This window comes from Balaenoptera borealis, assembly GCF_965194805.1.
Source record: "Balaenoptera borealis genome assembly, chromosome: 5".
Taxonomy (NCBI): domain Eukaryota; kingdom Metazoa; phylum Chordata; class Mammalia; order Artiodactyla; family Balaenopteridae; genus Balaenoptera; species Balaenoptera borealis.
This window is the reverse complement of record NC_138862.1, coordinates 110,429,987-110,457,443: the sequence shown is the minus strand read 5'-3', so window position 1 is coordinate 110,457,443 and position 27,457 is coordinate 110,429,987. Positions and strand designations below refer to the sequence as shown.

Below are 27,457 nucleotides of genomic sequence, written 5' to 3'. Positions count from 1 at the left end.
GTTGAAAGAATGTATTTGGAAGCTTAGTCACTCTGCTTATATCTGTGATGTTATTATTTTATGTTTTCTTAGGGAAATTTTGAAATATACATGAAGAGAGAGAAAAATAAAATGAACATTTTGCCATTAATGGCAAACACTCAGATGTTTCAAACACTAGATGTTTCAAACACTAGATGAAGTTCCATTAAAAAAGGAACACACGTTTTTTAGACCACCCTTTATAAATTAATTTTTTAAGTGATTCTGATTTATATAGCAGAACCCCCCCCCCCACACACACACACACACACGTGTAAAGTGCTTATTCAGCAGCAGCAGACCAGATAACAGAATGACGAAACTATTCTCATAGCTGAACTTTATAATAATCCAAACTATTTTTTCTCATGTTTCGTCAACTTTTTTTTCTACCCACAGGATAAAGGACAATATTGATGTTGGGTAGATTAGCAGTACTTGCCTCATCTGGGGTCATTTTATTTTTCCTGTCTTTCACCAGACAATATTGTGTATTCCTATGTTGACTTAGGAAAACTGATGCCTCTTGAAAAAGGACAAGCTTCAAGAGAAGTTCATTTCTCTGTCTGCTTTCTGTGTCAGCTTCATCCTAGAGCTGACTCCCTGATTGGTTGAGACCAGGTTTGGCTCATCCCACTGTGGTAGGGAGGGTGGGACTGTGTTGATTGGTTTAGGCCAGTGATGTTATGGGATAGAATCAATCCCTACTCCATGGCTTGCACGTTTTGGTCTTGAGGCATATACGAAATGGGGAAAAAACCAGCAATGATGTCCTTTTACTCCAAACAAGACAAGCTTTGAAAATTCTACAGTATGCTATACTAGATATTTGTAATGTCACATGAGATGTTTAGATATTTCCATTATTTATTAACAGTTCATTTTTTTCTTGGGTCTTTTTAGAGGACAAGAATTTTGGGCAGATTTGAATGCCATGAATGTGTATGAAACAACTGAATTTGACCAACTGCGAAGGCTGTCCACACCACCCTCTAGCAATGTCAACTCTATTTACCACACAGTCTGGAAATTCTTCTGTAGGGACCACTTTGGATGGAGAGAGTATCCTGAGGTATTTACAGGTTCTTTTTCCCAAAAGTGCGTTTAAATTTTTTTGTCTTTCACTGTTCCTTTTCAACGATGACTAGACAGAACCACAGATCAAAGAGCTTATGGATGTAAAATTGAGTCTTGTTGATATGAGTAACGCTTTTCTCTCTTGATTTTTCTGAAAGTATATTTTTTTCCATTAATCTGGAACCCATAAATAGAATACCACTATTATCAGAGAGAAAATGGTTTTCCCGGTATCTTATACTACAGGAGCCAAGTATTTAATGTGGTAAGTACTCAGACTCAGTGCCGCCTTTGGAGTAATTTTAATGAGATGAGCACTGGTGTAACTATTGGCTATATCTGGCTCCTGGTGGTTGGATCTTGTGTTACACTATTAGCGTTTTAGAAGTCTAGGGGGAAACAATCACCCTTAAGCCCCTGGAAGAAGTACTTGAAAATGTTTACTGAACTGTGGTCAGGCAAATCAGTCATTTAAAATTCTATCACATGTGCACATGCATCCTCAGTCTGAGATGGTAAGAATAGCTCATCCATCACAAAGCGAGGTTTTAAAATGATGGTGGTTTATTTTGCCTGTGAATGAGAATTCTGAGTCACATTTAATAAGTGCCCTGAAATGGACTTAAAGATTAATTTCACATTCCAAAGATCTGACTTCTTCAATTTGATTAAGTTCATTTCCAGTATTACAAAAAGGGAGAATTGACTTATCTACCTTAGGTTTTCTTTTAAGGCAATAGCAAAAGAAAATGACCAAGTATGTTAATTAGTGTAAAACACAATATTGAGTTAAAATTTCTGACTCTTAAGTAGTCACTAGGATCTAATACCTTTCAAAGAGAATGAGAGGCTGTTTAAAATGTATCCTCAGAATAGTTGGACTGTCCCTGTGTTTTTCCTCAGAGAGGTTTCTTGGGTTTGGAACTTAATTGGTTTATTTGAACTGTATATACTACCATCTTAAATCCTGTTCTGAAACTCCCTTAAGAAATATAAAAAAAAAATCTCCAGGACATTCTTAAAGCCTCAAAATAGAATAGACTAATCCTTCACATGTTTCATAAGGTGGAAATCCATGTTCTGAACAGGAAGCATTTTTCTATTCTGCATCTTTAAAGAAGATAAAATTCCTACGTGTAACAGGAGGTAATTTGACTCTCTGTACTTTATTGAAACACTTCTGATGTTAACAGCAAAGTTAACTATTTTTACCTTTAGTTACATTAACATTTTTCATAACTTATAGTGACTATTTACCATTTATTGCTTTTTTAACTTGCTTTTTTTTTCCTTTACCTTCTGTTTTCTACTCCATAGTCTGTTATTCGATTGATTGAAGAAGCCAACTCTCGGGGTTTGAAAGAGGTCCGATTTATGATGTGGAACAACCACTACATCCTTCACAACTCATTCTTCAGGAGAGAAATAAAAAGGAGACCCCTCTTCCGTTCCTGTTTTATACTGCTTCCATATTTACAGTAAGTGTCCAGCAGAAAGTCTCACCTTTGCTTCCATTTTATGTAAATGTACACTTAATGCCAAAGAGAAAAAGACTGTAAAAGACTAACTTGATTATTACCTCTAGAATATAAAATTCTGAGTTATTCTTTAGATTTAATTCTTCAAAAAATATAGTTCAGATAAGCTGCAATTAACCCAACACTAAAAGAGTGCGTATCCTATTGGATTTTTTGAACTGAAAAGCAGAGTTAACATTTTTCCACAGCTAAAAGTACTTATACAGTATCTGGAATAAGGCAGAGTTTGCATTTGCCTCCTTCATGGAAGATTGAGATACCCTTCTATGTTATGGGACTATTTCCCAGCCCAGGTAAACTGTCTTGGCAAGTAGAGAGAGAGTCCCTCAAGGTGGTGTTCTCTATTCTTCTTCCTTGAGTGAATTTGCATGGGAAGAATTCACCTTTTCAAATAATTTGCATTCTCATTTGCTCAGTAAGCCCCATCTTCCTATAATACGCACTAAAATTACCTGTCATACTTTTAGGTCGAGACTGAACTCATCCTTCTGAATTATAGGTGAGCTCTCCTTCCATTTTCCCAAGTGCCATTTTTCTTTTGCCTCTCTAGAGAGCCCACTGGCACATCTCCATAGGTCCCAAAAGCTGGGGCACATTACCATTAGCAAGGCCATGTCTGAAAGGTAGTATCTCTAGGGAAATCATTATCTACTCTAGTCAGATACACCATATTTAGAGCTTGATTTTTAAAATGCTACTAGGTTTACTTGGTTTTATGAACTGGGGAGGTCTAGGGTAATATTGGTTGGTCTCTTTTGCTGATCTTTGAGGTAAAAATCTTCTTTTATATTCTTACTAGTAGTTTTTTATTCCAAGCCCAAAGTGTGTTTTTCCCAGATCATTATGGCAGAGTGTTAATGATTCTAATTCTGAGATTGCAAAGGGAACATTAAAAACAAAATATAAACAAAAATCCCTGAAATGCTGGGTACCCAAAAACAATTTGTTAATAAGGCAGATTTTAGAAATATATATATTGACTTGAGGTAAATATGTGCTTTCTTCTTGGTTCAAGTGTAGTTTTTTTTTATTATTATTAGAAACTAATAAAAATGCCATTTCACTAGCACAGCTGGAGATAGTGTCAGCGTCCAGTAGTTAGGAACATATTGTCCTCCTAGGGAGACAGTAGAACTCATTAGTGAGACCGGCAGCTTGGCATGCTGAGCCAATCGAGTGAGATGCAGCTTCTGTGAGAGAGAGAGAGAATGCTCATTCACGTGCTGCATTGTTGGGGGAGGTTTACAGAAGAGTGAAACTTGATTTGTTTCGATCCTATATAATTATGGAATACCCTCTTCCCCCCACCTTTTTTTAAACTTAGGCTTGTTTTGTAAAAGTATGAACTGTAAAAATAATATGAGCAGTAGTAGAATTAATGCCACAGATATGGCCTTCCTATTTATGACATAGGCTTACAAGAGAACAAAGAAAGTCACTCTCTTTTTCTTTTTAAAATTTCCTAGTTTAGTCTTCTTATCTGGAACAGTGATCATCAGGTATAAAGTAGGAGCTTAGCAAACCAAAGAGATAGTGCAGACATTTCAAGAGGAAAAGAGCAGAGAAGCAGCAAGTTCACCAGGGTGGAATGGGTAAATGCAGCCTTCAGTTCCTGTCTGCCCTAGAGTCTGGGGCTGGCCTAGAGGGCAGAAAGAGGAGGGAGACTAATTACAAAAAGCAGATTTCAGAAGTAGATTTCTAGAGAGACTGTGATCTTAGCCAGGAAGAAAGTTTTGTTTTTAAGTGTTAGCAAACACAAAGGGTCAAAGAAAAACACAGGTGTCAAAAAGGCCACAATTATCAGGGAATCAGAGAGGCCTAAGAAGTGGGAATGCTGGAGCAGGGAGGCGGAGGGTGAGGCGAGGGCTTCGTTCGTGAGTTACGGCAAGCTTGGCTCTTTTTAAATGAGGGTTTCCCTGCTTTTTTTCCCCTTCCAGTTTTATTGAGATATAATTGACATAAAACACTGTATAAGTTGAAAGTGCACAGCGTAATGACTTAATATACGTATATGTTGTAAAATGGCTACCACAATCAAGTTTAGCTAACATTCCTCATAGTTAAAATTTTTTTCCATGTGCTTGCTGATTTTTAATAGGGCTGATAAAAAGGATCTTATTCTTTCATATTCTTAGAATACTTGAGCTAAGGCTGCATAAGCACACAAATATCAGATTTAGAGGTTTGGAAGTCCATTTCAGCTGGAAGGACATCTGTCCTGTGCAATCACCTCATGGTCATGAGAAGGCCTGAGAGGAGTTCTTTGACTCCTCCCCAAAAAGGATAAAATTAATTTTTACTTCATCACTGAAGTTAGGTTAGGAAACGTCTTTCAGAATGGCCAGGGGAGGGAAGGAGAGTGATAAAAGGTGACCTTGGATTAGGAAAATTTGTTCTTCAGAGGCCCTTGAGTACAAGTGCCATAGCCTTTGACTTTGCCTCTCTAAAGAAGGCTGGTTACAGTGTGGGAAGCTCGCAGTATGTCACTGGAATACCCATGAGCTGAATACAGACTCAGCATTCTTGGAAAATAGAGCTACATTTGTAACTGTGCTTAGAATATGTATTTTTAACCCATGGCAACCAGAGTGTAGAGTTCCATCAGACAGATGTCTATATACATTTTTATGTTTTAGCCCAATTAAGATGTTGGCTTATTGAAAGTAAGCATCCATGGGTAAGAATGGATGCTTAACCAAATACATAAAATCTGATTGAATGTCTTAGGATAGATGGGATTTATTTACACAGGCTCATCTTCAAGCATATGTAAGGAAATCATAGACCCCCCCAGTCCCCTGAGAAAGGAAAGGAGACATTTGAAGCTTTCATTTTGTGAAACTGATTTCTAGGCAGGAGTGCTAGCGGAAGGAAAAGGACCAGTCTCTTCTATTGTCAGTGCCACGTTTTCAGTATGGCTGTGACAGCCTAAAACCTATTTTGGGCAGAGTGGTTGGGAGAATCTTACCTTCCTCCTTCAATCCAGAAACCTCTGCTGGTAACTTCAACCCCTAACAATACTGGGAAAACTGGCGAGTTAGGACTTACACTCTTTGCAGAGGAGGGATAGAGGGAACAGCTAAAAATAAGGAGCTTATAGTCTGTGTTTCCTGCCATTCCTCTAGAATGGTGATGGCTTTTTAAGGAGTTACAGACCTATCAGAGTCTGATTAAAGCAGTAGGGGCCTCTTTTCAAAAAAATGTACCAGTGAAGGAAGGCTCTGGAGGAATGTCAGGGCTTTGTGAAAATGCTCCAGAAGACCAGAACTGTTGTGCCCTCTGTCATGAAGGTTGGGGAAAACAGCACCCCTTTAGATCTCCTGAACTTAAAAGCACCTGGGGGATTCTGCAAGCCCCGGATCCACCGAGAACTCTGTCTAACAAAGGGACTTTGAGGCACATTAATCATAGGCACAGCTACTTGAAGGAGGTGGGGGATAAAGGAGGCAGGTTGTACCTCTATAGCAAGCCATCTCTTAAAAGTCAAAAGGCTGTGGGGTAGTGGCAATGGTAGTGGGAATCAGGCAGACCTGAATTGCAATCCTGGTATCCATCCATCACTTTCAAGCCTTGTTTAAAGAAAAAAAAAAAAAGAAGACAAAGAAGAAGAAAATATATGTACATGTGAATTGTGAAATATATGGAAATGCAAGGAGTATGCGCTTAGAAACTAGATAGGCCTGGGTTCATATCCTGTCTCTGTTCTTTACTAGCTGTGCTGGCAGTTTCTTGATTTGAAAAGTGGGGATAACCAAGCCATTGTGTGGGGTTATGACAAGTAGTGACACTGGGTGTGAAGTGCCTGGTCCACAGTATGTGCTTAGTAGTGTAAGGTGGCTGATGGTAAATATCCTCCTGGAGATTAGATGTATGTTCACCTATTGTTGTAACCTCTGTGTCCCAAAGCTCTTTTGAAAATTTCAGTTTCCTAATCCATTTGGCAGACTCAGGGCTTCCCCGTGACCACTGTATGCTGATGAGTGGAGTAGTACCCCAGCCCTGAATCTGGGTCTCAGGGTCAGGATTATCTTTCTCTCTGCTTCTTCCCTTTTGCTCTGTTTTGAAAATGGCTAAGAAAAATGATTTAAATCATTTAATCAGGCAGGAATAAGTAACTGCTTGTCTAAACTCATCCTTCAAAGTAACAGACCTGAATTTAAGGTTCAAGGATATTCTAGTGTCTAGGACTTAAAGTAATTAGCTCCATCTTAAGCACATCTAAAGCTATAACATTTGAATTGTATTGACGGTTTTGTTGTTATATGTGATACTTAAAACTGAAGCAAATGCCAACTTTCAATGCCTACTCCATGATTTGTTTGTTTTTACACAAAAACCAAAGTATAAGCTTTTTATTTTTAATATTTTGTCATCTCCCTGTTAGCTCCCTCTTGCCCCACTTCACTTTGCCTCCACTCACTATGCTTCCCCATGTCCACAGCCTCTAGCAATGATACGTTTTGTGCTTAGTACAGCAAAGTTTGAGGAACGTATATAAATTGTTGCTCCCTTGAAACGGAGCATAACTATACAGGCAAAAGAGGAATCCAGGATTCAGAAGGTAAAGATACTTATAAATTGGCATTTGCTTGCTTGCCTTGCAGCAGTACATTCCAGAGTTTTCTCCACAAGGAGGAGGCCAGGGGAAGCTAATAATAGGTTATCTCTATACAGGCTGTGTTAGCTCTAAGATTTTTTTTTTCTTTAGTTGATAGCATTTTCTATATTGTTTTTTTAAACAAGCACTGAAGCTATTCAAATTATAATATTAGATACTGCTGTAGAGCAGTGTATGTGAGATGGAGGTTTTGATGTAGAGCACCTCACTGCTGAGGTTTTACACTGACGTTCTCCCTCTCCCTCGTAGGACACTTGGTGGTGTTCCCACACAGGCACCTCCGCCTCTTGAAGCAACCTCATCATCACAAATCATCTGCCCAGATGGGGTCACCTCAGCAAACTTTTACCCTGAAACTTGGGTGTATATGCATCCATCTCAGGACTTCATCCAAGTGCCTGTTTCTGCAGAGGACAAAAGTTATCGAATCATTTATAATCTTTTTCATAAGACTGTGCCTGAGTTTAAATATAGAATTTTGCAAATACTGAGAGTCCAAAACCAGTTTCTTTGGGAGAAATATAAAAGGTGAGTCAGCAGTATGAAAAGTTCGAGAGCTTTTCTTGATGTAGCTAATGACAAATGCAGAACATAATAGTAGAGACTTGCATAGAACTTAATGTCATATTTGTTCATATATTAACTCACATATAATTCTCATAACAGACCTACAAGAAAGATTATTACAATCTGCCTTTTACAGAAAGGAAACTGAGTCACAGAAAAGCTTGGTAACTTGCCACAGGTCATACAGCTAATACGATACGGTGCTGGAATTTGAACCTGGGCAGTCTAGCACCAGAGGCCTTGTTCTTAATCGCTTTACTATGCTGCCTCAAGTCAGCAACAAATTAATGTAATTCAGAGGGGATACATGTAGATTTGAGGAACCTCAGAATTAAGAGACTCTCAGGTTGGTGGAATTAGGTAAGGAAGTCACCCTGAGAAGATGTGAGAACTAGATTTGAAATGGAAGAGAGAGCAAGTGAACAAATGGTTGATGGAGAAAAAAGGGAAAGGGCTTTTCTTGTCTGCAGTGGAAAAGATAAGTTTAAACTTTTAGTATGATCTTTGATGACATTTTGCCCTTGGTAGCTATTTTAACATTTCCTTCCCATTGAAACCATAAAAAGAAGTTTACGACTACATCATGCCTATTAAACTGATCTATACCTTCATTTTTCTGAATTCCCTGTCCACTCTTTGCCTTAGGAAAAAGGAATATATGAACAGGAAAATGTTTGGCCGTGACAGAATAATAAATGAGAGACATTTATTTCATGGAACATCCCAGGATGTGGTAGATGGAATCTGCAAGCACAACTTTGACCCTCGAGTCTGTGGAAAGCATGCTACAATGTTTGGACAAGGCAGTTATTTTGCAAAGAAGGCAAGCTACTCGCATAACTTTTCTAAGAAGTCCTCCAAAGGAGTCCATTTTATGTTTCTGGCTAAAGTGCTAACTGGCAGATACACGATGGGCAGCCATGGCATGAGAAGGCCCCCTCCCGTGAATCCCGGAAGTGTCACCAGTGACCTGTATGACTCTTGTGTGGATAATTTCTTTGAGCCTCAGATTTTTGTCATCTTCAATGATGACCAGAGTTACCCTTATTTTGTTATCCAGTATGAAGAAGTCAGTAACACTGTTTCCATTTGAAAAATCTTGGTACTGCTAAATTATTTGTATAAACTCAATCCAGCATTTGTAGCAGGTTTTGGATGGGTGGGCCAGAGTGGGGAACAGCATTGACATTAATAGGGCACTTTTAAGACCCATTTTTTTTTTAAGTTGCTAGAAAGTGAAATTTTTTTTTAAGGAAAAATACAAGTTTTAAAATGACCACTTATTCTTTAATTATTTACTAATTGTTGTTAGTGTACTCAGTGTGGAAAAGACTACAGATTGCATATTCTTTTCATTCACACCTGTACATATAGGCAGCAGTGTTATTAGAAACATTTTTTATAAAGAAACTGAACAGCCTAACTAATTACATGTGGCTTAAGCCTGGTAGAAGTTTGGCCAAATGAAATGGAGGCTGTGAGCAAAGTGAGGATTCTATTTATTTACAAAGATTAAAACTGACTGAAACTAGTACTACCATATTTAATCCCTGTGCAAAGCATCACTGCTGTGGTGTAGGATAAGTTCATGACATTCTGGTGGGTGGAAAGAAATTTCTATTTCTATCAGTAGGACTGAAATATGTCACCCAACCAGAGAACATCAATGACTTTAACTGTTCTGCAGAGTTTACCCGAGAACTCAGAGTTCTGTTTAGAGGAAGTAAGAAAAAAAAAAAAAAGGAACCATTTGAAAAGTTTGTCACCAGCAAAATTTTTCATTAACTAGCTACATGAAATGTGATTCTCGTGTTAAACTTCAGTGTTGGAAAAAACAGTCTCTTTCATTATCATCCCACCCCAGTTTGAAGGAGTTGGGCATCTAGTTTGGTTAAAGCCAGTCCCGAGAATTAGAAGTATTACTTTATTTTAGGGTTCCAGACCTAGGCCCTGACCGAAGGTTTTAGAGAAAGGAAGTACATCTGTAACTGAATTGGTCAGGTTTTTTACTGTGCTTTGCACAAAGTAGACCCTCAAAAAAAAGTCTTTGTTGACATGGAAATATTGTTAAAGATGGAGCTCCCACCCTTCCACCTGCTTTGCCAGATGCAGCTGGGTTCCCTGGCCAACTCTGTATTTTACACTACTTCACAGAAACACACACTTGGAAATTGTGCCACTGGCCCAGCAGGAGCAGTGTTAGGTGAACATGCCACTGCCTCAGCTCAGAGAGGTAGCAGCTTGGTGTACTTCGCCTTAAGTAAAGCAAATGGACCTGGATTTATAAAAGCAGTAGTGGTTGTTCACAAAAGAATTCACCACGGAATTCTTTCAGGTACCAAGCTCCCCTAGTATGTTTGTGGTTATTTCATTTACACACAACCCTTCAGGAACTTCTCTGTTGTTTAAAGCAAGATCTATCTATCCTGATGTCACAGTGACTCGGCCTGTTTAAGCACTTACCAGGGCTTCCACACAGTAATTTATTTTGCCCTAGTAGATCTTGTTGTTTGCTGCCATTGGCATGAAGCAGCCCACTGAGGCTGGTACAGTTGTCCTTTCATTCAGTTGTAACTTGTAAACCAGTGATTCCCAATCTTTTTCAAGTTAAGACACCTTACCGTTGCTTATTTGATTTTATGAAACTTGTTCCGTTTTTTCTCCCTAAAGGAAAAAAAAAAGCTTTATGACATATTTATTTTTTTAATAAAACTAAGCAAAAATAAAAGTTCTGGTAATTCTTTAAAACTTTTTCTTGTGGTTTTGGTTCCATTTAAGACAACTGCATTCGACACGTAGTGGGTGATCTGTAAATGCTGATCGATTGCTTGAATGAATGTGTGATTGAATGACTGAATGAACAGACCTAACCAGAAACTGCTGCCTAAACACTTGTGCTCTGAGAATCAGCAAAAAATACATTATCTGGCAGTCAACTATAAGTCACAAGAGAATAGTGAATATTTTATTTTGCAGGTAAGTGCTTGAGGGAAAGGGACAAGTTTTATTTCAGCAAACTGCTGTAGTAAAAAATATGACCAGGTTGTCCCCTGCAACAAGTGCTAAAGGAAATATAAAAAGTGTAAAAATCTCATCTGCTCTCAAGCACCTCCGCTTTCAGCTAACCTAAAGTGACCCAATTGGTAAACGTGAGCCTCTCTGACAGTACTTTTCTCTCCAGTGTAATGATTTTTAAATTCATGTATAGTATTGTATGTTCTAACTAAGCAAGAACTATGGAATCAGACTAAATTTTGTAATGGTTCCATAGATTTAAAACATACTGAAAAGCATTCAGTAAATCTATCTCCCTACTGGCACAGCTGTAATTCACACCATTTCAGAAAGCTGGAACTCACTCTTAAACTATGGTTAAGATTTTCAGGGGGAGTCTGCAAACTAAGATATTCCAGTGTCATACAATTCTGTAGACAGGAAGGTTTATGTGTGCAAAGTTAATAAATATTGGGCCTTTGTATTTATAAATTCCAAAACCCAACTCCACCTTTTGCTATAAACCTCTTTTAGTAAATGACTTAGATATAAAAATAATTATTAGGGCCTGAAATCCTGGTCTTTGAGGATGAATTTTTGTTATACTAGGTCTGAAAATGACTTTAAGAATATATGCAATACCCAAACAGTCCTATATGGTCAGTTTAATAAATCAGAGGGTTTTTTTCCCTCCTTTATTTAAGGAAGGTAAGATGGTTTCATGTGGTTAGTTTACTCATCTTTGTAGTTATTTTCTGGTTTTTTAAGACTACAAATGATAAGAATGTTCCAACTTTGAGACCCTATAATGCAAATTTTTGTAAAGTGCTGTACAAATCAATAGCGTTTATTTATAAATTAAGAGCCAGAAGCAGTATGGAGGCTCCTCAAAAAACTAAAAATAGAATTACCGTATGATCCAGCAATACCACTCCTGGGCATATGTCCAGACAAAACTCTAATTCAAAAAGATACCTGCACCCCTATGTTCATAGCAGCATTATTCACAATAGCCAATACATGGAAACAACCTAAATGTCCATCAACAGATGAATGGATAAAGAAGATGTGGTACATATATACAATGGAATATTACTCAGCCATAGAAAAGAATGAAATAATGCCATTTGCAGCCACATGGATGCAACTAGAGATTATCACACCAAGTGAAGTAAGAGAAAGACAAATACCATATGATATCATTTACATGTGGAATCTAAAAATATGACACAAATGAACCTATCTACAAAACAAACAGACTCAGAGACATAGAAAACAGACTTGTGGTTGCCAAGGGGGAGGTGGGCAGGGAGAGGGATGGATTGGGAGTTTGGGGTTAGTAGATGCAAACTATTACATTTAGAATGCATAAACAAGGTCCTACCGTATAGCACAGGGAACTATACCAAATCTCCTGGGATAAACCATAATGGAAAAGGATATTAAAAAAAATGTATACATGTGTGTAACTGAGTCACTGCTATACAGCAGAAATTAGCACGACATTGTAAATCAACTATATGTCAAAAAAAAGAAAAAGCCAGAAGCATTTTCCTTAGAAATGATAGTGCTGGGTTTTAAAAACAGACCCATCTAGTTTATTGATTTAGGTACTCTTATTGCAGGCAAGTTAGAGAAATAAAACAATACTTTTCCTTAGCTTGCTTACCTTACTCATAAGCTATCATCATCATAGGTAGAAAAATATGTTATCGAAGAGTTTCATCAGCATTATTAGTTGGTCTTATTTTATTGCTTTACTCACTCTTCAGCATATTTTTTGGGAGACTAACGCCTGAATAGAACTCTCATATGGCAGCTCTTTTAAGGCTTTAATCTTAACATGAATGTGGAAGATTTGTGTGTTAGAAGTGTTTCATGAACACTGCTAAATCCTCCAAACCAGAGCAAAGATGCCCACCCACTTTGATGATGTCAGAATTTTATGGGCTTAATTGTTAAGTACCCCATTAATAAGATGAAAAATGACCAAAAGCTTCTATGAATTCAGTGATCTTTTAAAGCAAATTCATATTAATATCACAACAGTATCTACGTTTGATATGTAGGATATATTTAGTCTACAGGCAACGTTTAGTGCTCACATGGATTAATGGGCTCCTTACGATAACTCCCATATGCTGCTAAAGTTTACAGCCAACAGGCTGGAAACCACTGGGCTAGACTATTTCTATATTCAAGTTTTATGTCTATCTCAATTATATCCAGTCCTAAAATAGCCTTAATCAAATCAGCTAAGAGGCTCAACCCAGTGTTCAAGAGCCTCTAACCCCTTCTAAAATAACAAGTTTTAGGTGCCAAATTGTCATTTGTGGGGCCTTATGTCCACATACATCAGCTGCACTTCAGAGTGTTTCACAGCACATTAAGGACTGCATCTAACAGATCTGAGTGGCAAGAGAACACTAAACAGGTACTGTTGAACTACATGATAATGCAAGACTCTTCAATGCTAATATGAAATTCTTGTGCAACCATCAGTTTATAAATCTTTTTGAGGAACAATGATGGATTTGGGGCATTAACCCACACTTTTCTGACAAAGGTCCTACTTGAAGGTTTGCATTTCATAGTATCTTGGTTAAGGATTTAAATCATAATTTCTAGGCTGAGTTCAATGAACTGTTCCACTTAGGAGTGGCAGCCATAAATCTAATGAGAATTACTCTCAATGATCTAAGCCAACTGAACCCAGTAACTACAAGCTTTAGTTCCAACCACTCATAAATGTAGCTGAAATTTCTTCTAAATGTAAATTTCTACCCATATGACTACATTTTCTAAAAATACAAGTTTGTGGTCTCATTTATAATTAACTTGTAGGCATATATAAGTCAGTGCTGGATAGGAGTAGGAATGCAGATTTTGTGAATCATTGTTACTCAATTTTGCAGTGAATTACTGTCATCAGAGAGCAGTGGCTTAGTCACAAGTCTGTTTGAGAAAGTTACACGATCTTAGTGTGTGGCTTGTGGACTGAGATGAAGAATGTAAAGCAGCACAGTGCCTGGCTCATGGTATGCAATCAAATTTTAGCCAGTGGTAGTAATAATAGAAGTAGTAGTAGGGTAGCCTGAATAACGTCCCCAAAATATCCAAGTCCTAATCCCAGGAACCTGTGAATACATTATATGGCAAACAAGGCTTTGCAGACATGATTAGGGTCTTGAGATGGGGAGATGATTCTGGATTATCCTTGGATGCCCAATGTAATCACAAGAGTTCTTGTAAGAGTGAGGCAGAAGGTCAGAAAGAGATTGGAAGATGCTATGGTGTTGACTGTGAAGATGGAGGATGAGGCCATGAGCCAAAGAAGGCAGGTGGCCTTTAGGAGCTAGAAAAGGTGAGGAAACATGCTCCCTTAGAGCCTCCAGAAGGAACGCAGCCCTGCTGACGCCTTGACTTTAGGAATTCCGGCCTCCAGAACTGTAAGATAATACATTTGTGTTATTTTAAGCTACTAAGTTGGGTAATTTGTAACAACAGCAATAGGAAGCTAATACAAGTAGTAAATATATAGAAATTATATTGAAGAATCATCAGGAAGCTGTTCTAATATAAATTAGTAATTAAAAAGAACACTACAAATATGAAAAATTCCAACGCTTGTTGGAAATTTTTAAAGGTTATGTGAAATCCCAAGAGAGTAGACCACCCGTGGCTTCCCAGGAGTGGTATACATGCATACCAAAGACAAACCTCACTTAAAATAAGGCTGCTTCTAAGAGGTATTTAAAGACTGAATAAAGACAAGCACTGTAGTTGGTCAGATAGCCCAGTCTTCAAGAAAGACGGGAGACAAAGCAAATTGCTTTTGAGAAAGGGTTGGTGAAAAAGATGTAGGGATGAAAAATGTTAGCACTGAGATTGTCCAATAGTGGGTTCACTTTGAAGATTCAAGCCTCTTTTGAGTGATCTTTTGTTCCTACTAGGAAAGAGTACACATCTATTTAGAAAACATTTGTTGACTAGCTCCTAGAACCCAGGGAATTCCTCCTTGAAAGGGCACTGCTCCAGGATATAAAGTAGCTTCCTTTAACTTAGCAAGGTACAGAATTTTCCTCAGCCCCTTGTTAAGGAATATCAGAAACCCTTGTCTTTTTACTGCCTCAAACTGAAAGATTAACTCCACTCCTAACCAGCTCCTATTTTTCTGTAATCAGGAACTTCTTAACAGAGGACCTCATTTGGAGCTTTGTTTTGAAGGAATGAGCATCCGCTTAGCTTTGCTTTTCTCTGTTACACCTTCCTCCAAAGAGTCTTGTGGACAGGGTCAAGGTAATCAGTTTGTTGTGGTAAAAATACATAAAGATGTCTTAAATCATAATGAATACAATGAATTCTTTATCTCTCATAACAGAAATCCAGAACAGGTTATTCCAACACTGATTAATTCAAAGGTGCAACAGCTCCCAGGATTCTGTATGATGCTCTTGGTTCTCCCCTCATGATTACAAAATAACTGCTCTGGCTCCAAGTACTACAATACATCTCATTTGTGACATCCAAAAGTAGGAAGAGATGATCCTCATCTAGTGCCTTTTATTTTTTCTTTCAAGAGTTAGTAAATCTTACAAAAGCCTCCTAGTTGACTGCTATTTTTATCTTTTGTCCTGGGTTGCATCTGGTGACCATGCTTAAACCAATCCCTGGCAAGGGGGACAGAATCACTATGAAAGATGTGGACTAACCAACAGTCACTCCCTAGGGCAGGGGACTAATCCATTAAGCAAGTGATCACCCATACCTGAACAAGATTGGGGTTTTGTTAGGAAAAAGGAAAATGGCCATTGGGGAGAAAAACCAACAATTATCTATCGCAAATATTGTTTTTCAAGGTTAAATGAAGGAATTGTATTAAAGAGCACCCCTTGGGGAAGTTTTTCAATCTATTTAACAAAGACCCTGGGTACCCATTTACTTAAAGACCAAATGGTTATGGAAGAAAAACATTACTTCAGAAAGCTTATAAACTGACTTAAAGCTGGATTTACCACTGTCTGGTCTGTGAAACTTCCAGATTCTAAGTGGAGCTATTTTTAATATGAAACTTTGGCCCTTATAATGGACGGACATCAAAAAGACCGTGCAGCATGGAACGCAGAAACAACCTTAGCACCATTATCTCCACGTGGGGTAACTTTAGCAGGTTAGCATCAGTTTCCTTATAATAACCTCATGGGCTGTATAAGGAATGAGAGAGAATTCATGTAAAACCTTTAGCACAATGATAAATAAATAATAAAGCTGACTTCTTGTTACTTGAGTCCAAGGACTCAAATGAGGCAAACTTGAAGATCTATATTTGGGAGTAGGGATAAATCCCTGTAAAGTTAAAGTATCCAGTTTCCTTGGTTTTAGACTCAAGATCTCCTACTTCCTAATCACAATTTTTAAAACTATAAACTACAAACATTAAAAAAATACAGCTAAGTAAAATATAATGAAAACATACTTCAATTTAAAAAAAAATAGAATTGACCACACACACACACACAAAAGTTAACTGTCTACCCCATCTCTTAGCATCAATGCCAACCCCTCAGCTTTATGGAACTGCTACAGAAGACTGGGGTTCTCACTCAGAATTTGGGAGGGGAGGTAGGATTGGCAATGGGCAGCATCAGAAATGGACACCCATCCCTCAGAATTTGCTGGGACACTATAGGCCTTGAGTTTGTGGCAGTGAGATAAGCCTACTTGGAGACAATAAAGTTAAATTATCTCATTATCAGCAAGCAAACTCAGTAGCTTTCTCCATTAATGCACACAAACATATCATGGAATTAAGATATTACCAGGCAGTATCTGACTGAGAAACTCAGGAATACCCCATCCTTGGTGTGCCCCGTTCTGCCTTGGACCCATCACTTCACCTTCCCACAAGATCTCTGAGGAGGTATTTGCCCAAAGGAAGCAAAGCAAAGAGACTCTTTATTATCATCTGGGGTCTTAACTGCAATCTCTTAATACAGTAAACTGGACTGAGGGTTGGAAGATGGAAGGCTACTTTTTCTACTATTAGTTAGGACCAAATGCCCTCAGATCTAGCAGGATATATAGAAGCCCTGCTTCAACTACTCCCTACTTCCAATGCCTTAACTGGGGTTAAGCCTTTACTTCTATGATACAAAGAAAGACCAGTTTAATTCACTTTCCTGTCAGCTCTAAGAAGAGAAAAGTATTCATTATTTAGAGCAAGGGTTGACAAAATTTTTCTATAAAGAGCCTGATAATAAATATTTTAGACTTGGTGTGTCACACAGAATCTCACAGCTACTGAACCCTGCCATCGTAGCACAAAAGTAGCACCAGATGTTGTCTAAGTGAATGAGAATCGCTGTGTTCCAATAAAACCTTACTACTAGCCTGAGGTCACCTATGCTGTATACCACTTTTCATTCAATGTAAATAATTGAACCATAGTTAGTTTATTTGACTTGTTACTTGAGATGTCCAGGTACTGTATTAAATTTTTGCTTCTCGCTCCTACTGTAGCTGTGCTCCTAATTACAGGGAATGTATTATTATTACTTGTTAATATTTTATTTTCTTTCCCTCCCTATCCTATATTAGACTATATTCAACTCAAAAAGAAAACTGAAAACCTTTAAGAAGTCTAAGCCCTTGTGGCTGACGTTACTTGTGAAGGCATGTTTTTCACTTTGGGGTCAGTGGTGGATCATGAGGCCACTATGAGAAGGCTTCCATCATTGCACTGATAGACACACCAGTTGAAAGGCAGTCCCATCCTTGCTGTTCTGGTTCAATAGAAACCTCCCATCAGAGGACAGAATAGATGAGAATCCAATTGGATAAAATAGTGGCAGATGGTCAGTCTCTTACTGGGGTTCCAAGTGGACGGAAACCTTTTCTGACTTTGGAATTTTCTGTCATAGGGTGGCCAAGGGCCTAAAGAAGTCCCTAAAGGCAAGAGGTCACTTATAATAATCCCCATCCCCCTTTTTCAAGAGTTAGAGTTGTCTGGATGGTGGTGGGGTTCCCCAGAGCCAAGAAATAGTACAGGGCATTTCACTGGAGACAATGAGAGACAACAGGATGGAAAGGGTAGAAACTATATTACAGAGCTATGACCATATATTTGACAAGGCTCAGGATCAGCCCCAAGTCTGAAGAGGCCTCAATGTCAGATATGCAAGAGATCAGCACTGGGACATGGGTTTTATTCTAGTCTTCTCTCCAGAAATGGGAGAAAAGGGTATCTGATGAACAAAAATGTTAGAAGCTGCAGACAGACATACCCAGAGACAAAATAAAGACCTCTAGAGAGCTTTGGCAGGTTTTCATAGAATTGCCACAGGACCTCAGAAAAGCCAGCGAGGTGGTAGTGATGGCTATGGGGGTAGTGATTATGATCATTGGGGTGATGATGTCGGTCCTTCATGTTTTTGTTTTTGCTTTGTTTTTTTGGTCACGCAGTGTAGGTTGTGGGATTTTAGTTCCCTGACCAGGGACCGAACCTGGGCCCTTGGCAGTGAGAGCATGGAGTCCTAAATACTGGACCTCCAGGAAATCCCCCTTCATGTTGATGTTAACTGTGATGATAGCAGTGGTGATGTGGTGGTGATGGAGATGATATGGTGGTGGTGGTAGTGGAGTCATGCTCATCGTCAAGGTGGTCATGTAGGTTATGACGGTGGTGCTGGTGATGATAGCATTGTTGCTATCAGTAGTGGTGGCGGTTGAAAGAGAAAAGAATAAAGACACCTAGTACTTGATCTAGAAAGAAAGTAGGGGTAATAAATTATATAGTGTCCAGCTCCACTATAAAGACTCACAAGGAAAGTATAAAAATTTTGACCTTGAGCCCTGCCTCAGAATTCAATCTGATAACTTTGGAGCAAGAAAAACAGTAGATTCAAAAGCTTCTATTGATTGTTTAGTGAGAAATAGAGACCTATGGTGAATGGTTTTCTTCTTCTTCTTCTTCTTTTTTTTTTTTTTTTTTTTTGGAAGATATGTTAATGGATTCTTGATTTTGAAAGTTTTTCACCACCTCCACTCTTGATGGCTTGATGGAGAGGGTCAGGGCTGCCTTATTGTATAACTCCAGGGAGTGTTATTCACGCATCTGTGTGAATAGCACCCTGGAGGAGTTTAATGCTCAGACTGCAGCTATGCTTAAGGCCTTGGCATGATAGAGTAGCCTGTAGTTGTCTGAGAAACTGGGGCAGGAATTCAATGAAGAGCTAAGAAGGCAGAAAGTTCTCAGAAAGGAAAGAGTAGTGCCAACAACAGGGAGACAGGCCAGGCCCAAAACTGTACAGAATCGATAAGATATTCCCAGAAGTGGACAGTAGTCCATGAACTTAGGAAGGGCATTGTGTGATACCGAAATTTTAAGTTGATTCCTGTTCAGAACAGTATTTACCCTGTGTTATCCACACACATAAGTCTTAAGGCTTATGATAGCCTTGAGTCTCAAGGAATGCTGGAAATGAGATTATGTCCACTCTTGGGAGTCATGTGGAGAAGGAATAGGATGGAAGACTACAGGTGATGGACAACTGAGCGAGGAAAGAGATATCAAGCAACCACCAGGAAATTGTAACCACCAAAAGAATTTAAGAACCTTCTGCAGAAATTCAGGGGCATGTGCTGGCTTTCTCATAAAAAAGTGAGATGGGAGGAATTGAATTACTTCATTGGAATATTAAAGAAAAGGGTGACCCTGGAAGGCTGGAAATGTTTATTGAATATTTATGATATTTACTGAACATTTATTATGTGCTACACTATGTATTAAATGCCAGGCCTTATCTCAATTTACAGTGAGAAAATAAGACCTATAATAAATTATTTAGATCAAGAGAATGTAGCCAGTGAGTGGCAGAGCCCCATTTAAACCTATCTGCTAAATTCTAAACTCACACTCAAAAACCACTGGTCTCCAAACATTGTGATGATACATTCCTATCATTAAAAACTTTGGAGGCATGCACCACAATCTTTGTATATTTATTTACTCATAAATTATATATAATGTACATATCTCCTTCTCCACTAATAAATTATATGCATTATAAAATAGACATGAAAATAGAAAAGAAAGAGATGAAGTAAATAATTTTTAAAATGTTTTAAAAACAAGAAATGTAGTGTTTTTATATTTATTAAATGTACACAAATATTTTTATTCTTACTAAAAAATAATAATAGTAGCTGGAAAAAGCATATCACGAATATATCCAAATGGAAGATGTCCATCACCGACTAAGCTTACTAAATCATGATAGTCATTTTTTCATTCTTAACTTCCTTAGTTTTGGAAGTCCTAACCATGGCAATCAGAGAAGAAAAAGAAATAAGAGGAATCCAAATTGGAAAAGAAGAAGTAAAACTGTCACTGTTTGCAGATGACATGATACTATACATGGAAAATCCTAAAGATGCTACCAGAAAACTACTAGAACTCATCAATGAATTTGGTTAAATTGTAGGATACTAAATTAATAAACAGAAATCTCTTGCATTTCTATACACTAAAGATTAGAAAGAGAAATTAAGGAAACAATCCCATTTACCATCGCATCAAAAAAGCATAAAATACCTAGCGATAAACCTACCTAAGGAGGAAAAAGACCTATACTCTGAAAACTATAAGATGCTGATGAAAGAAATTGAAGATGACACAAACAGATGGAAAGATATACCATGTTCTTGGATTGGAAGAATCAATATTGTGAAAATGACTATACTACCAAGATAATATACAGATTCAATGCAATCTATATCAAATTACCAAAGGCATTTTTCAGAGAACAAAAAATTTTTTAATTTGTATGGAAACATGAAACACCTCGAATAGCCAAAGCAATCCTGAGAAAGAAAAACAGAGCTGGAGGAATCTGGCTCCCTGACTTCAGACTATACTACAAAGCTACAGTAATCAAGACAGTATGGTACTGGCACAAGACAGAAATATAGATCAATGGAACAGGATAGAAAGCTCAGAAATAAATGCAAGCACCTATGGTCAATTAATCTATGACAAAGGAGGCAAGAATATACAATGGAGAAAAGACAGTCTCTTCAATAAGTGGTACTGGGAAAACTGGACAGCTACATGTAAAAGAATGAAATTAGAACACACCCTAATACCATACATAAAAATAAACTCAAAATGGATTAAAGACCTAAATGTAAGGCCAGATACTATAAAACTCTTAGAGGAAAATATAGGCAGAACACTCTGACATAAATCGCAGCAAGATCTTTTTGGTTCCACCCCCTAGAGCAGTGCAAATAAAAACAAAAATAAACAAATGGGACCTAATGAAACTTAAAAGCTTTTGCACAGCAAAGGAAACCATAAACAAAAAGAAAAGACAACCCACAGAATGGGAGAAGATATTTGCAAATGAAGTGACCAACAAAGGATTAATCTCCAAAACATACAAACAACTCATGCAGCTCAATATTAAAAAAACAAACAAACAACCCAGTCAAAAAATGGGTATAAGATCTAAATAGACATTTCTCCAAAGAAGACATACAGATGGCCAAAAAACACATGAAAAGATGCTCAACATCACTAATTATTAGAGAAATGCAAATCAGAACTACAATGAGGTATCACCTCACACCAGTCAGAATGACCATCATCAAAAAGTTTACAAACAATAAATGCTGGAGAGGGTGTGGAGAAAATAAACAATAAATGCTGGAGAGGGTGTGGAGAAAAGGGAACCCTCCTACACTGTTGGTGGGAATGTAAATTGGTACAACAATTATGGAGAACAGTATGGAGGTTCCTTAAACTAAAAATAGACCTACCATGTCCCACTCCTGGACATATATCCAGAGAAAACCATAATTTGAAAAGATATATGCGCCCCAATGTTCACTGTAGCACTATTTACAATAGCCGAGACATGGAAGCAACCTAAATATCCATGGACAGAGGAACGGATAAAGAAGATGTGGTACATATATACAATGGAATATTACTCAACCATAAAAAAGAATGAAATAATGCCATTGTAGCAACATGGATGGACATAGAGATTATCATACTAAGTGAAGTAAGTCAGACAGAGAAAGACAAATGCCATATGATATCACTTATATGTGGAATCTAAAAAAATGATATAAACTTATTTACAAAACAGAAACGGACTTACAGATATTGAAAACAAATTTATGGTTACCAAAGGGGAAAGATGGGGGGAGGGATTAATTAGGAATTTGGGATTAACATATACACATTACTAGATATAAAATAGATAACCAACAAGGACCTACTGTATAGCACAGGGAACTCTATTCAATATTCTGTAATAACCTATATGCGAAAAGAACCTGAAAAAGAATGGATATAGGTATAACTGAATCACTTTGCTGTACACCTGAAACTAACACAACATTGTAAATCAACTATATTCTAATATAAAAATTAAATTTAAAAACTGTTTTAAAAACAAGAAATGTAGTGTTTTTTTATTTATTAAATGTACACAAATATTTTTGTTCTTACTAAAAAATAATAATAGTAGCTGGAAAAAGTATATCATGAATATATTCAAATGGAGGATGTCTATCACTGACGAAGCTTACTAAATCATGATACCCATTTTTTTCATTCTTAACCTCCTAGACAAAGATTTCTGTTGAAATTCAGCTAGTAAATATTCATATTTCCAGATGTCAGTCATCTTGCGAACTAATAGAGAAGTGTTGTATTTTTATATTTTTAACCTATGCCTTCAAATTCCATCGAAACTCTTCATTTAGATGACTTTTAAACGGAAAATTTCACTTCCGAATGTTTCTAAGAATGCACGAGAATATTTTTATGTGATATCCTTTTTTTAGAAACAGAATCACATAAAATGGAAACACATCAAAATATTATTTTTCAAAATGTTCTCTCCAAAGTATGTGTCTTGTGAAATATATAAGTATTTCTTATGCATAGTTTAAAAGTGAAAAGACAGTGTCACTTGAAAAGACAAAAATGTTTGTTTCGTGTTTTTTCAAAAATGTCTTCTAAGTCACTAGCGTCAGCTACTTGTCATCAGAAGAAAAAGTCAGAAACTTTGAAGCATCAGTGTTTTCATAAAAATAAGAATGTATAACTCATCTTTAATGTTACCTTTCTTTTAAGCATTTTATCATGAGATAACCAGTGAATCTAGGTAAGAGACAAAGATTTTCATGGTCACAATCCTCCCATACCTATCTTATAAAATTTCACAAAAATGAAACTATTTAGACAGGGTTTGGCAAATGTTTTCTGTAAAGGCCTTGATAGTAAATATATTAGGTTTTCCAGGCCATACAGTCTCTATTGCAACTACTCAACTCAGCTGTTGATGATACTAAATAGATAATATTAAACCAAGGAGCATGCTGTGTAAATAAAATTTTATTTACAAAAACAGGTATCAGGTGGGATTTGGATGTGGCCATACTTTGCGGACGCAAGACTTAGGGTGGTATAATCCTTAAATCCACTCAACGAAGCGCAGATAACCTGCCGTATGTTACTCCAAAAGGGAAAAGAGTGCTAGTGCCTCCGTCTCCTCTGGGAACCTCTCACTTTTTCCCGAGGGTACTATGTCTACTGTATGTGATGTGTCCCCATCCAACAGACAGGCCTGATGAGGGTGCCAGTGTCAAAGTTCAAAGTTGGAGAAACAAGATTTTTCTTAAATATCTTTAGATTAAAAATGAATGTAAATAGATGTTCCAAATTTTTGTCTTTCATCTCAATTGATCATTGTTTGCACCCCACTTTGGAGGTCTTCACTCAAAACTATTGCACATCTGGCTGTGAAAGCAGGTCATTGGGATAAAAATGGGAGGTGAGGGCTTCCCGGGTGGCGCAGTGGTTGAGAATCTGCCTGACAATGCAGGGAACACGGGTTCGAGCCCTGGTCTGGGAAGATCCCACATGCCGCGGAGCAACTGGGCCCATGAGCCACAATTACTGAGCCTGCGCGTCTGGAGCCTGTGCTCCGCAACAAGAGAGGCTGCGATAGTGAGAGGCCTGCGCACCGCGATGAAGAGTGGCCCCCGCTTGCCACAACTAGAGAAAGCCCTCGCACAGAAACGAAGACCCAACACAGTCATAAATAAATAAATAAATAAATAAATAAATAAATAAAAATAAAGCAAGACACAAATTAAGCAATATGAATACCATCAAGCTTTCATCATCATAAAAAAAAATGGGAGGTGAAGTGAAGGAGCAGGTTGTGGGAGCTTTACGGCCTCTAACACTAGCCAACTTTCAGATGGTTGAGTGTGGGGGGCGGCAATGTGATGGCGGCCTTCAAGGATGAAGGTCAAAGACTACAGAGGTGAACCAATGGAAGAAGAAACCGAACAGGGCTTGGGCTTTGGACAGACTTTCTAATCACCATCCATCCAAAGTCTGTTGTGTTCTTACCACACTCTGTTGTTATGATTTAATTAAAGGTATGTCTCTACCAGTAGACTGGGAGCTAGCTCCATGAGGGTATGTTTATATTGTTAGTACCCTTTTTTTTTTTCTTTTCTTAGAAACCAAGTGTCATGAACATTCAAATAATGTTTGCTGAGTGAATGAATGCAGAGGTAAAGAAGAAGTGCCACAAGATTTGGGACTCTTTCTTAAGGAATAAGGTTAATTTAAGATTAACTAAAATCAGACAGACACATAAAAATATAAGGCAGTGTATGTCTCCAAAGTGTCCGTGTGCATCTCAGCACCACCCCAAGTGAGGGAGGGAGGAAATTACTATGACTCAGGAGAAAGGGATATTTCGCCATCACCAGGAGATGTGCTACATAAGGAGATGCAAGGTAAGCAACCAGTTTTTTTAATTGCGTTTTTTCCACAGATAGCCAGAGTGGCAATGATTTAGTTGATTTGATCAACACAGACTGCAGAACTGGAAAATTCTGGTAAAACACAACCTACTTCATGCCAAATTATGTGGTTTGTTCAGACTTACTGAACTGGAAAAGGCCAAATCACTTTTCACTTGGCACTGCATAAATATTACCTACAATGATTAAGGGCAGAATCCCAGACCATGTCAAGATATCAGCCAGCGGATGACATGTAGTCCTCAAGCAGGCATGGCTTCCCCTGAAAACAAAGGCTAATCCTATCTTTTGTATTTCATATGTTTGAGCTGGTATCATTTTATATATCTCAAGTGTTGTTAAACCTGGATATTATTTGTCAGTTAAGATTCTTCCGGTCACACTAATCTTTGTGAGCCTTATATATAGGTTTGTGCTAGCTCTCTGAAAATTCCTGCTGAATCAACATATTCACTTCTCTTTGGGATAGGGAAATGGACCACACAGTTTGAAACGGAGTGAACAGAGGTGTGAGTAAAATGTAAAAGTAGGAAATTAATGTTACTTTTCAAGTAGCAAAGGACTCTGCTTAGAGAAAGAAAAGCTAAACTCTAGTCCCAGCTTTGCTGATAGCTTTATCCAAGTTACCCAGCCCTTCTAGGCCTCAGTTTCCTCATCTGTAAAATGAGTAGGTCAGATCTCTACTAAGACTTCTAACTCTATGATTCTAAGACAAATGAAGAATTAATAATCTGTCTTTAATACTGAAGACCTTGACCTTAGTGACATAATATGCTTCATCAAGAAAGTCATCTGATTCCAGGCTGACTGCAAAGAGGGATCTCAAAAACAGAAGATGGAAAATACAAGTCGAAACTCAAGATTATTCACACTCCTGCATCTCCACAGGACTCTCAGACATATTTACTGCCTCTAAGAGCAGCCATTCTTTGTGACAGCCAATCTCAGTCTTGATTTCTAGAGTCGTGTGAATTATTCTTTCTCAGGTTTCTCTCTCTCCACCTCCACTAGCCAGGGCCCACACCACAACCTTTCCCCTCCCTCCTCCAAGAATACCAGAGGGTGTGTGTCTTCAAGGGCCACCAAAGCCTGCCCTGAAACCTGATCACGAGGACAGGGGACCCTGATCTGGAGTCAGCCCAGTCCTCTCCAGTGACCCACATTTTAATGGATAACTTGCCGGCTGGAAAGGCCTCCCGTGATATTGACTCTGGCCTTCTTCCCTGGGGCTCGTGCTGTAGTGCAAGCCCAACGGCCTGGGAGTCCAGAGTCTTTTCGGAAACACCTCTCATCTGTACCGGCTTCCCAGAGCAGGGAAACTCTGCCAGGAATGGATGGCATCCTCTTCTTGAATGGAGCATTCAAAGCTGCTGCCACGTGTTGAAGGTGAGCCATTTCTGTCTCGTGTGCCCCTCCTTGGTCAGGCTGTGCTCTGACTCAACTTCACATGCAGCTGTTCCCTGGGGTGTTATCACGGTTTTTTCTAATGAGCCATTTCTCCTTCCTGCAGCCGCACTGGGACTCAGACCTCAGGTCACTCTGCCAGTTCCCCAGCCTCTGCCTCAGCCTGCATTCTCACAGCGACCTTACAGCTGATGGAAATTCTGCCTGCAAGCAAGTTAATTCCTCATGCTTCTACTAGATATTTAATGCATTTTTAAAATAGATACTGAATGTCATTTCCATGGCTCTTGCAGATTATCGATGGCAAATTCTTTTCAATAAACTTTTATATGCATAAATGATTTATTTAACATGGGGCAGATTTTATTACCATGAGGAATAGAGGTTATAAGTATTATTTGCTGTCCTCCGTGGCACAGCAATGTAGGAAACCACAGACTATGCTCCGACCACAGACATCTGAAAAACATTTGATTTCCATCGTATTTCTTAAAAATTTTACTGGTTGCTGAAGACCCTTATCGGGCCATAATTATAAATGGACCAGAACATGAAATAGCTGTGAGAGCTAAGAAAGACCTTCCTGCTGGAACAAGTTCATTCTTGGAAACCAAGGCCTCTTACAACTTAGAAGAAAATTGTAATATCGTATATGCATTAGACAGTATTTTTCAAGAAAAGTCTTTTTCCAATTCTTTATCTGAACATTGGTCAGGTTAGTTGTTCAAATCTTCGCATGGATTAGAAATGAGTGCCCTGTCTTCCAAAAAAAGGAGGTCCATCCTAAGAGAAAATGCCTTTCCTGAAACAGTTCCTAAACTCCCTTACAGAAGCCATATTTAAGCCTGACTAAGAAATGCCCACGTATTGAACCAGCCAAGAAGATGATTATACACTGATTTTAGGAGCTTTTCCACTTTTTTTTTTTTTAATAAATTTATTTTTGGCTGCGTTCAGGCTTTCTCTAGCTGCGGTGAGCGGGGTCTACTCTTCGTTGTGGTGCGCAGGCTTCTCATTGCGGTGGTTTCTGTTGTTGTGGAGTATGGGCTCTAGGGCACGTGGGCTTCAGTAGTTGTGGCACGCAGGTTCCATAGTGGTGGCTCGCGGGCTCTAGAGCGCAGGCTCAGTAGCTGTGGTACAGGGGCTTAGTTGCTCCGTGGCATGTGGGATCTTCCCGGACCAGGGCTCGAACCCATGTCCCCTGTATTGGCAGGCGGATTTTTTTTTTTTTTTTTTTTTTTTTTTAACTTTTGGGGTTTTAAAGATTTATTTATTTATGGCTGTGTTGGGTCTTCGTTTCTGTGCGAGGGCTTTCTCTAGTTGTGGCAAGTGGGGGCCACTCTTCATCACGGTGCGCGGGCCTCTCACTATCGCGGCCTCT

The 27,457-nt window shown here is 38.4% G+C and overlaps 1 protein-coding gene and 1 long non-coding RNA gene across 4 annotated transcripts in view; both read left to right on the top strand.

Annotated features, from left to right (window-relative positions):
* The window catches only part of TIPARP (TCDD inducible poly(ADP-ribose) polymerase), a 28,786-nt gene extending 18,214 nt beyond the window's left edge, over window positions 1-10,572 (top strand). For 2 of the 3 annotated variants that reach the window (XM_082394367.1, XM_082394368.1), the window contains exons 3-6: window positions 925-1,093; window positions 2,416-2,576; window positions 7,504-7,782; window positions 8,467-10,572. In XM_082394367.1, coding sequence (XP_082250493.1) covers window positions 925-1,093; window positions 2,416-2,576; window positions 7,504-7,782; window positions 8,467-8,914 — 1,057 coding nt within the window. In that variant the 3' untranslated portion in view covers window positions 8,915-10,572. The remainder of the gene's footprint in view (window positions 1-924; window positions 1,094-2,415; window positions 2,577-7,503; window positions 7,783-8,466) is intronic. The other variant, XM_082394369.1, reaches the window with a different exon arrangement.
* A 9,340-nt stretch (window positions 10,573-19,912) lies between these two features.
* On the top strand, window positions 19,913-27,000 carry LOC309629952. Its single transcript, XR_014245321.1, has 2 exons — window positions 19,913-26,058; window positions 26,183-27,000. It is a non-coding gene; the product is annotated as an uncharacterized lncRNA (long non-coding RNA).
* Window positions 27,001-27,457: the final 457 nt, after the last annotated feature.